The 14,536-nt window shown below is 53.3% G+C and overlaps 1 protein-coding gene across 1 annotated transcript in view; it reads left to right on the forward strand.

Moving 5' to 3' along the window:
• The first annotated feature begins 13,218 nt into the window (after window positions 1-13,218).
• Window positions 13,219-14,536, forward strand: part of VAV2 (vav guanine nucleotide exchange factor 2) — a 293,174-nt gene continuing 291,856 nt past the window's right edge. Inside the window, exon 1 of the mRNA XM_056860968.1 lies at window positions 13,219-13,422. Coding sequence (XP_056716946.1) covers window positions 13,219-13,422 — 204 coding nt within the window. The remainder of the gene's footprint in view (window positions 13,423-14,536) is intronic.

Below are 14,536 nucleotides of genomic sequence, written 5' to 3' on the forward strand. Positions count from 1 at the left end.
AACTGAGGGGCAGCGACGTACGGTTTAAGTAGACTGATATGGAACACTGGATGCACCCCTCGAAGAGACTTGGGAAGTTCCAACTCCACCGTGACGTCATTGATCACCCGTGTGATGGAGAAGGGACCTACGTACCTGTCACTAAGCTTTTTGCAAGGCCGAAGTGACTGTAGGTTCTTGGTGGAGAGGTAAACCTGCTCTCCCACCTTGAGTTCCCACCCTGGAGACCGATGTTTATCGGCCTGGTCTTTGTATTTGCGCTTGGCCCTTTCCAGGTTTTTCTGCAGCCAGGGCCAAGTGGTCTGCACTACTTGTACCCAATCCTGGACCTCCTGCACCCCCTCGAGTTCAGGAGTGATGTTGGGGGAACCAAAGGGCCCAAAGTCCTTTCCATAAACCACACGAAACGGACTGAAACCTGTGGAGGAATGGGGGGCATTATTATAGGCATATTCAGCAAAAGGCAACAGGTCTACCCAATCATCCTGGTGATAATTGACATAACACCTGAGATAACATTCAACTACAGCATTGACACGTTCGGTTTGGCCATCAGTCTGGGTGTGATAGGCTGAAGAAAGTCCTTGCTCTTCCACCCCCATGACTTTCAGGAAGGCTCTCCAGAATTTGGCAACGAATTGGGCCCCTCTGTCGGAGAGGACCTTTCTCGGGACCGAATGATGCTTCACCACGTGACTAATAAACAGTTTAGCCAACTTCTGGGCCGATGGTAGTCCCGCACAAGGAACAAAGTGAACCTGTTTAGAAAATAAGTCTGTTATCACCCACTGTACCGTTTCCCCCCGACTTGGGGGTAAATCAGTGATGAAATCCATGGCGATCACTTCCCAGGGCATGGTCAGGGTCTCTAGAGGCTTTAATAGTCCGGGAGGTTTTCCCATCCGTTTTTTGGCCGTGGCGCAGATGGGGCAGCTGCGCACATACAATTCTACATCGGCCCTCATACCTGGCCACCAAAATTGAAGCCTCAATAGATGCAAAGCCTTGACAAACCCAAAATGCCCCGCAAGCTTGGCCCCGTGAACCAGTCCCAACACCTCTTTACGGAGCGCTTCGGGGACGTAAGGCTTACCCCCCTGCAGCCACAAGGAGCCCTGTTGGTTGAGATTTGCGGGGAGGACCTGCAAATCCGCCTCCTTCTGAGAAGCGTCCCGGAGCCGCTGTAGAAAAGCCTCCAGGATTCCCTTAAGGGGGGGAACCTCCTGACGGTGGGATTGGGATCGGGTGGTCACTGCAAGTCCCGAGACCTCCCCCCTCTGTTCAGGGGTAAACAAGGAATCCACCGGATGGTCAAAGTCATTGCGGTACTGGGGAAGCCTAGAAAGAGCATCCGCTAACGCATTGTCCTTCCCTGGCACATGTTTCAGGACAAAGCGGAACTTGGCAAAAAACTGTGCCCAACGAATTTGTTTTGCGTTGAGCTTTCTGGCCCCTTTCAGGGCCTCTAGGTTCTTGTGATCGCTGCAAACCTCAAAAGGGATCTCTGCCCCTTCCAGGAAATGCCTCCAAATGGTGAGGGCATGTTTAACCGCAGCGGCTTCCTTCTCCCAAATGGCCCAGTTGATTTCGGATTGGGAGAATTTTTTAGAAAAATAGGCACAAGGTTTCAGCAGGCCGTTCTCGTCCCATTGCAAGAGGGCCCCTCCCATAGCAACGTCAGAAGCATCGACCTGAACCACGAAAGGCTTTTCACAATCAGGGTGCGCAAGAATGGGTTCGGACGAGAAAAGCAGCTTGAGCGTATCGAAAGCCTGCTGGCAGTCCAAACTCCACTGCAACCGAGCCGAGGGCAAGGCGGCTCCCGCCCCTTTCCCTTTCGTGCGCAGAAGCGAAGTGAGGGGGAGCGCTACTTGGGCAAAATTGGGGATGAAGTTTCGGTAAAAGTTAGCAAAGCCCAAAAATTGCTGTAAATGTCTGCGTGTGGTGGGGGGGTCCCATTCCATTACTGCTCGAACCTTTTCGGGATCCATTTCTAAGCCTTGATGGGAGATCACGTACCCCAAGAAGGTAATGGATGGTTGATGAAAATCACATTTAGAGACCTTAGCAAACAGCTTGTGCTCGCGCAGCCGTTGCAGCACTTCACGCACCAATTGTACATGCTCCTCCCTGGTTTTCGTATAAATGAGAATGTCGTCCAGGAAGACCACCACCCCACGGAACAATAAATCATGAAGCACTTCATTAATTAATTGCATACACTCGGAGCCCCCGAAAGTCCGAACGGCATCACTAAATATTCAAACATTCCAAAACAACTGGAGAAGGCAGTCTTTGGCTCGTCCCCTTCTCGTATGCGAACTCGGTGGTAGGCCTCCACCAAATCCAATTTGGTGAAGATTCGGCCCTCTTTCAACTGTGCGAGAAGGTCTGGAATGAGAGGGAGGGGGTATGCATTAGACTGAGTGACTGCATTCAGTCTATGAAAATCAATACACAGTCTCAAGTCCCCCGTCTTTTTCTTGACAAAGAAGTCGGGGGCCGAGTATGGAGCTTTAGACGGGCGAATGAAACCCCACGCCAAATTGGTGTCCAAATACTCTCACAACACTGCCTTTTCATTTGGACTCATGGGGTAGACCTTTCCCTTGGACAATTTGCCATCTCCCACTATCTAAATGGCACAGTCCGTCTCCCGGTGGGGGGGTAACTCGTCGCATTCTCACACGTCAAACACATCGGCAAACTGGGAATGCTCGTTGGGGAGCTGGGGCAGCGGAGTCCCGATGGAAGGGGCCCCTACGAGGGCGGCTGCGGGGGTGTGCAGTACTCGGTCTCTATCATGAAGTTCACATGGGTTGCGGGGAAAGGTGAGCGTCCGCTCAACCCAGTCTATAGAGGGATTGTGCCCCAGCAACCAATTCATCCCTAATACAATAGGTGCGACGATGGGGGCAATGGTAAAATAAAGGCGTTCCCAATGCTCCCCTATAGCCATGACGACTGCTGCGGTGCGGTGGGTTACGGGTCCCTTCTTAAAGTCACTGCCATCCATCTGGGAAAAGCGGATGGGTTCGGGTAACCGCTTCCGCTTAACGCGCAATAGTTGGGCAGCCTCTTCGCTCATCATGGTGCGGGCACAACCTGAGTCCACTAGGGCCGTGAATTCTAACGTGGGCCCCCCTTTAGGTAGTGAGAGTTTGACCTTTACATACACATTGTCTTCTTGAGCGCTTACCATTAGTGGAGCTCCTTGCACAACGTTCGGAGCGGTCTGCTGAGGAGCCCCCCTTACAGCAGACCGACGGCATTTTTTGCCGGCAGGTCCCAGTCCTCCTCCTCGCTGGAGGAAGTAGTTGCAGTATTTGTAATCCGTGACTCCGATGAGTCAAAGGCTTCATTTGTAATCAGTGACCCCGACGGGCCGGTAGAATCCGAAGCTGCGACCTCGGTGCGTGCGTGCAAGGCCGAGGGTGCGCTTCGTCGGCTCGGTGCGCCACTCCGGCGGCGAGGTTGCCCCTCGGGAGGGGGTTTCTAAGGCTCGGTCGTTGCCGGACGAGGCGGTCCCGGACGTCCGGGTCATGAAGGGCATTGAGAAGCAAAGTGTCCTTTTCCTCCGCAAACGAGACAGACCCCGCTCTCAAAGCGTTTGCGGCGTTCGATCATGGAGGGTCCTCCCCCCGAGGGGGGACGAGAGTCCTTCGGACCGCCAGGCCTGTCTCCACGGGTCTTGGTCTCCCGTCCGGTGCGCTGTCGGGACAGGAGCAGCAGTTGCTTTCGGTTTTCGATGTCAGCGGCGTGGCGAACCCAGCCTTCAACATCAGGAGGGTTGCCCTGCATGAAGGCCCAGTGTTGCAAATCCGGGTTCAAACCTTCGCGGAAACACTGCACCTTGGTAGCTTCACTCCAGTCCAAGATACGGCTCGAGAGCAACTGGAACTCGCTTGCATACTGCGTGACAGATTTAGTCCCTTGGCGCAGTTGTTGCAAGGCGGTTTTTGCTCGCTCACCCAAATGCGGGTCCTCGAAACGGTGTCGAAGGGCGACCATGAAGTCATCGAGGCTTCGCAAGACCGGGGAGCGGAGCTCATACTGCTGTACCATCCAGGCGGCCACCTCACCCAGCAGGAGGGACGCCACGTATTGGACCCGGGATTCCTCAGAGGTAAAAGTCCGGGCCTGTTCACGCATAAAAATGTCCACTTGCACCATGAAAAACGTCAGCTAGTCACTCGAGCCGTCATACGTGATCTTCAGATCTCGGCGGGCCGGCGGAGTGGGACGAACGGGAGGAGCGGGGACCACAGGCGGGCCTGGTGGTTGCTTTCCGTCCGCGGGATCTACGGGCGGGGCCTGCACCTTCAGGTCGTCCAAGGCCTGGGCCATCTCCAGCATCACTGCTTGCATAGTATCCATCCGTTGCTGTAACTCCTGGCGCTCTTCCTGCCAGCGCTGCCGCTCCTCATCCATCTGGTGAAGCAGCAGGGCTTCCTTGCGGGCGGGATCGTCCTCGAATCCCGACCCGTGAACCACAGTCCGTCTCGACTGCACGTCGCTCTGCGGGAGCGACCAATGCCGGGGAGTTTCCAGCCAGGTCTCCAAGCGGGTAGGCTTGGACTTTGCACCCAAACCCGATCCTGAGTCGGCTCCACTGGGCATCTTCCCAGTCGACTTCCCTTCCGAAGGGGCCAGGTCGGGCTGTTTGGGTACAGCGTCGTCCTTCTTGTCGTCGTTATCCCCGTTGCCTGCCATAGCTGTCCAGGAACGGTACAGGAGCAGGACAACGAGGCAAAGACTTGCAACTTAATGTGAGGGTTCCCCAACTCTCTGTGCAAATCTCATAAAGCCACTTGCTCAGACAGTCGTGCAGAAACAAGGATCTTTATTGAGAGCTTCAGAAGGTGTAAGCCATACACTGGTAAAGTTGCAAGTGACTACAGATTCACAAAGACAGAATTATAACCCCTACAGGGGAGCAGAGGTCAAGCATATGTTATGGGAAGCAATAGCTGTGCATGGTACAGAACATCAAAGCAATTAGGGAGCTTGTTAGTACAATCTACTCTCCAAGGCCGTAGCCGATGGGAGTCGGAGAGAGCAAGGGAGGGATGTGGGAAGAGAGGAGACACATTCCAACCTGGGCCCTGTCAGGCGCCGCGGCTGAACCAAGGGAAGGCGATTGACCTGGACTGCTTTTACGAGTCCAGGGAGGGGGGGGGGAAACCAGACAAGGCAAAGGCCTCACTCAAGGCAAAGACACACAGACCCTCACAGAAAGCAGCTCTGACCTAGACCCTTTATTACCTGGCTGATGGGGGAGGGGAGAAGGCAGCTTAGAAATACTTTGCAAAAATGTATTGGAAGTACAGCGGGGTAATTTAATATTGGACCAAATAGCACAACTGGAAATGAAAGAGTAAAAGACACAAAAGCCGTGGTGGTCTTTTCTTATTATGCTCTCTGGACTTACATTTGCTTGACAAATATATTGAAATCAAAGTATTTTTAAAGTATGGTCATAGGGATCAGATCACCCCAGTCTTGGCCCATCTATAAAGGTAAAGGTCCCCTTGTGCAAGCACTGGGTCATTCCTGACCCATGGGGTGACATCACATCCCGACATTTCCTAGGCAGACTTTGTTTATGGGGTGGTTTGCCAGTGCCTTCCCCAGTCATCTTCCCTTTACTCCCAGCAAGCTGGGTACTCGTTTTACCGACCTCGGGAGGATGGAAGGCTGAGTCAACCTTGAGCCGGCTACCTGAAACCGACTGCCGTCGGGATCGAACTCAGGTCGTGAGCAGAGCTTGGACTGCAGTACTGCAGCTTGCCACTCTGCACCATGGGGCTCTTTGGCCCATCTATACTGGCTCACAATTTGCTTCCACGCCCAATTCAAGGTGCTGATGTTGATCTTGGAAACCCTATACGTGTTGGGGCCAGCATACCTTCAGCAACGCCTTCTCCCATATGAACATACTATTCTAGTCCAGTTATCTTCAGAGGCCTTGCTTTGGATGACCCTGCCATCGGAGGCTATGCATGTGGCAACCTGAGAAAGGGCATTCTTGGCTGTGATGCAAAACTTTGGAAGTCCTTCCCCAGGGAGATTCATCTGTCTCCCTCTAGTTTTGCCTTCCATCAGCAGGTGAAGACTTCTTTGTTTTGTTTGGCATATCCACAATAACTTTCACTGGTCCTTCTCCATGGTTTTGGTTCGATGAGTCTTTATATGTTTTTATTGAATTATTTTATACATTGCATTATTTTTCATGGTCAAGTTGTAGCCAAGTTATGATGACCCCTCATGGGATGCAGTGACCCTAGTATTCCCTGGTGGTCTCCCATCCAAATACAGACCAGGGCCGACCCTGCTTAGCTTCCAAGATCTGACGAGATCAAGGTAGCCTGGGCTATCCAGGTCAGGATAATAATACTTGTGTTCCGTCAAGTCACAACCACCTCAAGACAAGAGATGAACAGAGGTGGTTTGCCATTGCCTTCTTCTGCATAGCAACCCCAATCTTCCTTGGTGGCCTCTTATCCAAGTACTAACCAGCGCTAACCCTGCTTGTCTTCCAAACCCTGCTTGATTAGGGCTAATCAGGGCTACTCAGATTGCTATTGAAGTGCCCACGATAAAGGTGTTTTACCTGTGGTACAACTAACTGACTGTGTATATGAACAGGTGCAGAAAATCCCTCTTTTAGATGTGACATCCATGTCACGGGTCACCCCCCCCTTTCCCTCTATCCCTCTGTGTCTCTCTTTCTATTCAAACAGTTTGCATAAAACACTACATTCCACAATGTTGCAACTTCAAGAAACACAGCGTCTTCTCTACAGTTAGCTCAGTATCTAGGCAAAGGGAACATTCATGTTACAGCTAGGAGAACTGGTTTAAGGCAGAAACGCTTGTTTACTTCAGTAGCCAAAAAAGTGATGCTCATGGTCTGATTCTGAAAAGTATCTTTTATTGCCAGAAAAAAGTATAAAGCTTGCTGCTTGTAGAACAAATGGGATTGATTTATTTTTGCAGTCTGATTGTTGTAGGGATTAATTATGTGACTCTTGATATAATTCTGTCTGTAGTCTGACTTTCGTGTTTGCTGTTTAAGACTTAGTACTATTAAACAGTGAGCTGAAAACTGCAGCTGATCTCCAGCGTTATCTTTTGATTGGAGTCTTTCCTGGATAACGTTTCCAGGCGCAACACTATGTTATATATACTTTGTTATAAATGTTGTTTTAATGTTGACATGTTTTAAGGTTTTGAAGTTCACTGTTGGAGACACTATTTAGATCGAAAGGTGACACAAATATAAGAAAGAAAGAAAGAAAGAAAGAAAGAAAGAAAGAAAGAAAGAAAGAAAGAAAGAAAGAAAGAAAGAAAGAAAGAAAGAAAGAAAGAAATGTGGTCCCTGATATATAGTCCCAATCTTTTTTGCTTTTTAAATAGGCAAAATGAGCTCAGAGCTGCATGCATTGGTCTTTCTCCCATTTTATTTTTACAACAACCCTATGAGGTAGGTTAGGTTGACCTGGCCTAAGGCCACCAAGTGAGCTTTGTCATTGTGTACAGAGATGAACAAGAGCCACCGCTTGCGGGGGCGGGGGGAGACTTCCTGAACCTTTAATAGAGTCAAAGCTTTAACTAGTGTCATCCACCAAAATATATAATTACTCCCATGGCCTAAAAAGCTGCAGCTGCCCATTTCCTCCCCCTGAGCTTCTATTAAAGAATATTCTCTTCGGGCAACCCTAATTTGAATTCAAGTCACTCCACTCCTAGTGCTACAGTCTCAGTGCTTCACTGCTCTGATATCCCATCCCTGGCTGCAGTCAGGCATGACTCCAAAAAACAAAGCCAAGAAGGATCATACCGGTCCTGAAAGGGTTCCGGCTTACACCATCAAGCTCTACTGGTGTTACAGTTGTTTAACTGTCATGGTTTCTCCCAAAGAATCCTGGGAATTGTAGTTTAAGGGGATCCGTTCTTTACAGAACTACCTTTCCCAGAGGGTCCTGCAGAAAGGGAATGACCACCCTATCAATTTGAATCTGACATGCATTTATGCGTGGTCTAGGGCTGTTGAAAAAAAACCCGGTATAGTTCGGATTCGGCAGAATTCGGCCTGTTTTAATTCGGGAAATGCCGAAGTCTGAACTCCCCCAATTCGGATCCATGGAATTTGGCGTCAAGTTCGGGGAAAATTCAGCCGAATAAAGTCATTAAAAATGCACTTGCGCCTTTCCGCGGCTCCAGGGGGGCATTTTTGGGGGTAGAGGTCTCAAACCTTCAGGGTAGCTTCAGATGAGCCTTCTTGCAAGAACCCCCAAGTTTTGTAAAGATTGGGTCAGGGGGTCCCGAGATATGGGGCCAGAAAGGGGTCCCCCTTAATGTGTATTTTTATTCCATTTACAGCTCACATTCAAGCCACTCCATGGCTGCAGGGGGCACATTTTTGGGGGTGCAGCCCCCAAACTTTCAGCGTGGCTTCAGATGAGGCTTCTTGCAAGAACGCCCAAGTTTTGTAAAGATGGGATCAGGGGGTCCAGAGATATGGGTTCCCCCCTTTTCCCTATTGGGATGAATGGGATCAGCCGATCCTATGCATCTAGAGAGTGGCAAATCCAAGGCAAAACCTCCCGTGCTAACCATTGCAATGCAAAGCAACACACGAGCGACCATGGAAAGGAACAGAGGCGCACTAGGCTAGCTATAGAAAAAAGGAAAAAAGGAGCAGGTGACTTGGACCGTGAAAATGTATTGTGAAAGTCAGATTTTGCAAAAACATTTTTGAGTGAGCAGCAAAACAGACCATGCAAAAAAAAAACCCAGAGTTTGTATTTTCTGCCCTGCTCCTTCTTCTCATGGTGGAGGGACGCTCCCCCCTTATGCAAACGACCCCACCAAACTCAAGCAAGCCTCACCAGCACCACCCCCCACCTCTCCAACCAATACGGCGCCGCGGTGCACCCCCCAAATGGGTAAAAAATCTAAGACGCAGGGGATCTCACGCAAGCCGCCCCGTTGCACTCAACCCCAGACTAGAGGCAAAAACAGTGAAAAACACCAAGGAGGAGGCTCGACACCAAGGTTGCCAAGCGGAGAGAGACTCGCTAACTGCCGCACAGACTCAACTTTAAACTTAACTTTAAAAGCAGTATACACACTCCCACGGAGGAGTGTGGCTTGGACGTCGGAGGAAAGGGGGCACCCTAGGTAATGCCCCTCCCCCGCCTCCTTTCCTTCCACAAAAGGCCACACACCTGATTGGATCAAAAGGGTGATGATCAAAAGAGTGTCTGGCAAGCATCCTTAAAAGTCCCGCCTCTCCTCCAGGGCTCTGAACCAATCCTTGTGATTTGGGCCTCATGCAAATCTCAGTGATCGTCAGCCAATCAGAGCCCAGGGAATGCCACCGGATGGGAGGGGCTGAGCCAGCCTCAGCTTAAAGGGGGGTGGAGAGAACCCCCCCCCCCTTGGACAGGGATTTCCTGGCTCTGGAAAGGAGCGTTGGCTGAGCCTGGCTTTTGTTGGGTTTTTAGTTAGGGTTTAGGGTTGGCTGAGGGAAGAAAGCTGGTTTCAGTGAGACAAATAAGCATCCTGTTAACTTTAGGGGCCCTCATCTCTAACTTACATGTACAGGACAGGAGCAGCCTTGAACCTGCTTGTTATGGAAAGAGGAAAAGCCGAGGAGAAAGGGGCATCAAATCTCTCAGGGTTTGTTTATTTGCTTTACTTAAGGCTCAGTTACAAAGTAGTCACTTTCATTGGGGAAAAGTTTGCAACCTTTGTGGGGTGAGGAAAAGCTGAGAATCCATCTTGCCTTATATCCTGAAGCAATCCACTCAAAACATTTACCCTGTTAAATACTTTATCTTCTATTAAATAAACATTTGTTGTTCACCTCCATTTGTGTCTTGTCTGCCTAGTCAAATAACTATGAAAAAGCGATTTCTATTTTCCTCATAAATAATTGCAGCCTTGGTCTAGCAGGTTCCCGAATAAGAGCTGACGCGCCACCAGCCCTTCAGTCAGAGCTGGTGTCCCCCTTTTGACCTCACTGTGGCCAGCTGGGCTTCCATCCTTTTATCCCTTAGAAGCGCCTTGATCAATTGATCTTGAGCAGCATATATCTAGTGTTGGAGGGATATAAGGACTGAAACAAATCTTGCCACTGACAATGTAGCCTCGGGGTCCCTATTGCTTAGTAAAAAAGGCATTATGTCAGTCATGGAGGCATTGGATTTGTATATTAAAAGGGGGGAAATATAGTGCAATCGAAGTTCCTCGTAAAAGCGGCATTCCAAAAGGGCATGGGCCAGCTGGGGTTCCAAGGATCCGCAAGAGACCAGAGTGGGGGACGGGGTCTTCTTCCGTCCAGAGGGCAGAGTCCTCTCTCTCTCTCTCTCCTCCCCATAGATGCCACAGGGGAAAAGTACAAAAATGGCACATGCAGCAGAGAGGGCTGATGTACTACCAGCCAGTAAGGAAGTTTCAGCTCCTCTGCAATAAGTCACTGTGACACATTCATGTAACCATATTCAGTACTAGCTCCTCTCGTATGGATGGGAGTGCCCCACCCTTTCCCCAGGTCAATCATTTATGGAATGGGGGTAGTTTGGAGTGGTGACTGAGAAATAGCCCATCATGCAGCATCAGGAAAACATGACACCTTGATAACTGTGGGCAGAATCCGCAGGGAAAGCAGTTGGTGATGCCCCCCACTCTGCAATTGCTGAGCAGTGCCTTGATGCCAGTGGGAACATAAAAAACACCCAAACACAGTGTGCAGGTGAAAAGCCAGATTGAAAAAAAGAAAGAAAAGAAAAACACCTGCCTGGTGAGGCAATACTCAAAACAGCAACGGTGTATACACAGCAGATATGCCACTGGTGCACTGCTCAGAAATGTCTAATTCAGGAGTACAAGGTCTGTGTGAGAGAGGAGAAATGGTCCAAACCTGGAGTGTAAATCCCGAGCAAGCCATGACTAGGGGAAGAGAGTCAAAGTCATTAGAAGAAGGGCATTTCTCCAGGGACAAATTAATTCATCCAATTTGGCTTCTGGTTTTTTTCTTCTTATAAGGACAGCTGCAAATGAGTTGCGGAAAGTTGCCACAGCAAAATGTTATCCCTTTTAATAGTTTCACCTTGAGATCAAGCATCCCCCCAAGCTAAAACAAGCAGGGAAAGGCGAAAGAATAATACTCCGTGCTCAACAGCAGGGGGCAGCAGTTCTGTTCTTCCAAAACACCTTCCCAGCCCGCTTGTCGCTTGCTGGCTCAGCTCCCAACTCCAGCTTGACCGGCGGGAGTTTAGCAGGAGAGTTTGAGGCCTGCGCAGCAGAAAGGCCAGGCAAAAAAGCCAGAGCCCCCTCAGCCTCAGGCTGCACCTGCGTGGAAACCAGGAAGGTGACTTCTCTTGAGTCAGACTCCTGGGGCTTGCCAGGTTAACATTGCCAGGTTAGCATTGCTCTGACAGGCAGCTGCTCCTGCCACCTGGTCCTGTAACTGGAGATGCTGCTGGGGATTGAACCTGGGCCCGTCTGCATGCCAACCAGGGGCTTTACTGCTGAGCCCCAACACTTCCCAAACTCCTTTGGGAACTTGGGTTCCAATCCTCACTCTGCCAAGAAGCTCACTGGGTGACTATGGGGCACCTGCTCTTTTTCATTGGTTGTGAGAATAAAATGGGGGAAGGGGCCATGGCCCACCCCCAGGCTCCCTGGAGTGTGGGTGGGGCACACATTTGGACAGGAGGCAACACCCCCGCATGGAAAGTGGAAGCCAGTGGCGGTTCTACTTGTGGATTGCCCCCCCCCTCCCGCAAAGTCGGTTTCAGGCAAAGGTGTTAGATTTCACAGCAAACTCAGCTGGGCTTAACTACTGTGTTTGCTGAAAGCAGAGTGCTCCCTGAGCATGCACAGAGTGCCCTTCTCTCACCCTTGAGAAGCAAAAGCACCTTTGCCCCTTCCCCACGTTGGCTGAGATCCCAGCTCTGCTGTCTCTTCCTCTGAAAGTCGTTTTGTGCTTCCGATGGGTGTTCCAAACGTGCTTTTCTCCTCTCGGCTGAACATTTCCAGGTCCAGCAAGCCGGATCCTAAGCGTGCGCACTTGGGAGTAAACCCCAATGATATACTCTCAAGTAAATGCACATCATGCAGGTGGATTTACAGTTTACCGTCGAAAGGAAATCCCACCAAAATCCACGATCATTACTCACAAGCGAGCGCGTGCTTGGAGGGTAGATCCCATTGAACTCAGCGGGGCTGCCTCCGGAGTAAACGTGCACAGCATGCGGTTGTGAGGAGGACGAGGAGCAGCCCGCTCCGCGCACGTGTTCTTGGGACGTTCAAAGGAGCTGACTCCCGCGCAAGCCCGCTTAGAGGCAAATCCCGGGCAGCTCGGGCAGCGTCACTCCCAAGGAGGCGTGCATCAGGCTGCCGCTGTGGAGACGGAGCACTCCTCGCTGACTCCCGAGGAAGCCCCCCCCCCGACGCCCATGCACGCTCACCTGGGGGCTGGGGGTTTGGGCTGAGCGGGGCGGGCGCACTTACGGGGGGAGGGAAGGCCAGACCAGACCCGACCAGACCCAGGTTGGCGGCGCGTTTCCTTTTCCGGCTCTGCCCGGAGGAGGCCGGCCAGCCGGTCAGCCGGCCCGCAGCCAGCAGAGGCGCCCGGCCGGACGCGCCTCCTCCCGCCCGCAAGTTTCTGGGGGGGAAAGGGAGGGAGGAAGGAAGGAAGGAAGCAAGTTGCGCCCGGGAGCCAGCCAGCCAGCCAGCCAGCCAGCCAGCGAGCGCGCCGCTTGGCCAGCCAGCCAGCCAGGCAGGCAGGGGCTGCGAGGCGCGCCGCTGCGGAGCCAGAGGGCGGGCGGTGGGGCGGGCGGGCAGCCGCGGGAGAAGGCAGGCAGCGGGCCGGCCGGCCGGCCTTTGTTCGCGGGCCGGCGGCGGCCCTGCCGTGCGGGGGGCGGGGGGCTCCCTTTGGCGCGCCTCCCCTCCCCGAGCGCCCAGGCAGGCGGCGGCGCGGCCGGGCTCGCCTTTGCCGGGCGGCGGGGCGCGGCGGGCTGCCCTCTTCCCCCGGCATGCCGGGGCCTCGGCGCGCCCCCCCGGGCGGCGCGGGGGCGGCGGCGTGAGCGGGGCCGGGGCTGCGCGGGGCTCCCCCGCCGCCGCCGCCGCCGCCGCCGCCGCGATGGGCGAGGCGGCTGGCTGCGCGGCGCCTTCGCACTAGGCTCGGGCGGTCGGCCGGCCGGCATGGAGGAGTGGCGGCAGTGCGGCCGCTGGCTGATCGACGCCAAGGTGCTGCCGGCCAGCCACCGCGTGGTGTGGCCCTCGGCCGTGGTCTTCGAGCTGGCGCAGGCGCTGCGCGACGGGGTGCTGCTGTGCCAGCTGCTGCACAACCTGGCGCCGGGCTCCGTGGACCTCAAGGACATCAACTTCAGGCCCCAGATGTCGCAGGTAGGCCCAGGGGGCGCGGGTGGGCTTGGGGCGCTGGAGGCTGCTGGAGGCGGGCAGGGGGAGGCCCCGAGCCACAGGCCAAGCGGGGCTCGCTCGGGGGCGCCAGTGCGGCTGCGGCGCGGGGCCCCGCTTGACCGGTTGCGGAGCAGGAGCGCCGAACGAAGCAGGCGCGGTTGGGGGGCGGGCGGGGGGCGGCGACCCATAAGTCGGTCGATGCAGGTCTGATCGGGCGAGCAGCGAAGTTTTCCTGGGGCGCTGGAGGCCGGATTCCTCCTCCGGTTGGATTTGGTCTCTTGACAGCGCCAAAGCCCGTCTCTCCAAACACGTGTGTGGGGGGGGGGGGGGGCGCCTGGTGGTCAGCTCTGTCGCTTTTTCCCATCGGAAAGAAGTACTTGTAAGTTTAGGCAGCCGCAGTCCTAAGCAGAGTTATGCCCCTCTAATAGGAGAGGAAGGGAAACCCCGCTTGGGATCCCACTGTCTATGCCATGCTTCAGAATGCTCAGGCACAAATGATCTTTCCAGTCATCACAACAGTCCTGTAAGATAGGGCAGTATCAGCCCTACATTGCTAACAGGGAGGCAGCTGAGGGAGAGTAGCTTGCCTGAGGCCATCGGTGGTGGTGGTGGTGGTGGTGGTGGTGGTGGGTGGGCTGCTGTTCTCCCTAAGGTTGTGGCCTCTTGTGTGATCCTGCAGTCAGTTTTGTGGGCTATCTGAAGAGTTCTTGAACAGCCGCACTCTGCTGGGGAAGAGTCCTCAACAGTTGACAAAAGAATACAGGCCATTCGACTCAAGGTGCTTCTGCTGGGTTCTGTAAAAGGCCTGTGTATTTTTGCCTGTATGTGTGTGAAGGGGGAGGGACACGAGCCTGTGGCTGACAGAAACGCCCCCCGCCCCCCAGCAGCCTTCAGGTGCTGCTCCAGGGGTCCTTCGGAGTGGGAGCCGGCAGCCAGGCATCTTGTTTGGGGAAAGTGGGTGCCCGGGTGCTCAACTTCTGGATGCCAATGGAGAGGCTCGTTGGGTGCTTCTGGGACACTCTGAGTGAGTCTCAGGAGCTGGATGCCGAGGAAGGGGGAGAGGGACTCCTCCGCCTCCATACTTCTCTGGCATGCTCCA

Source organism: Euleptes europaea, chromosome 14, assembly GCF_029931775.1.
Source record: "Euleptes europaea isolate rEulEur1 chromosome 14, rEulEur1.hap1, whole genome shotgun sequence".
NCBI classification, from domain to species: domain Eukaryota; kingdom Metazoa; phylum Chordata; class Lepidosauria; order Squamata; family Sphaerodactylidae; genus Euleptes; species Euleptes europaea.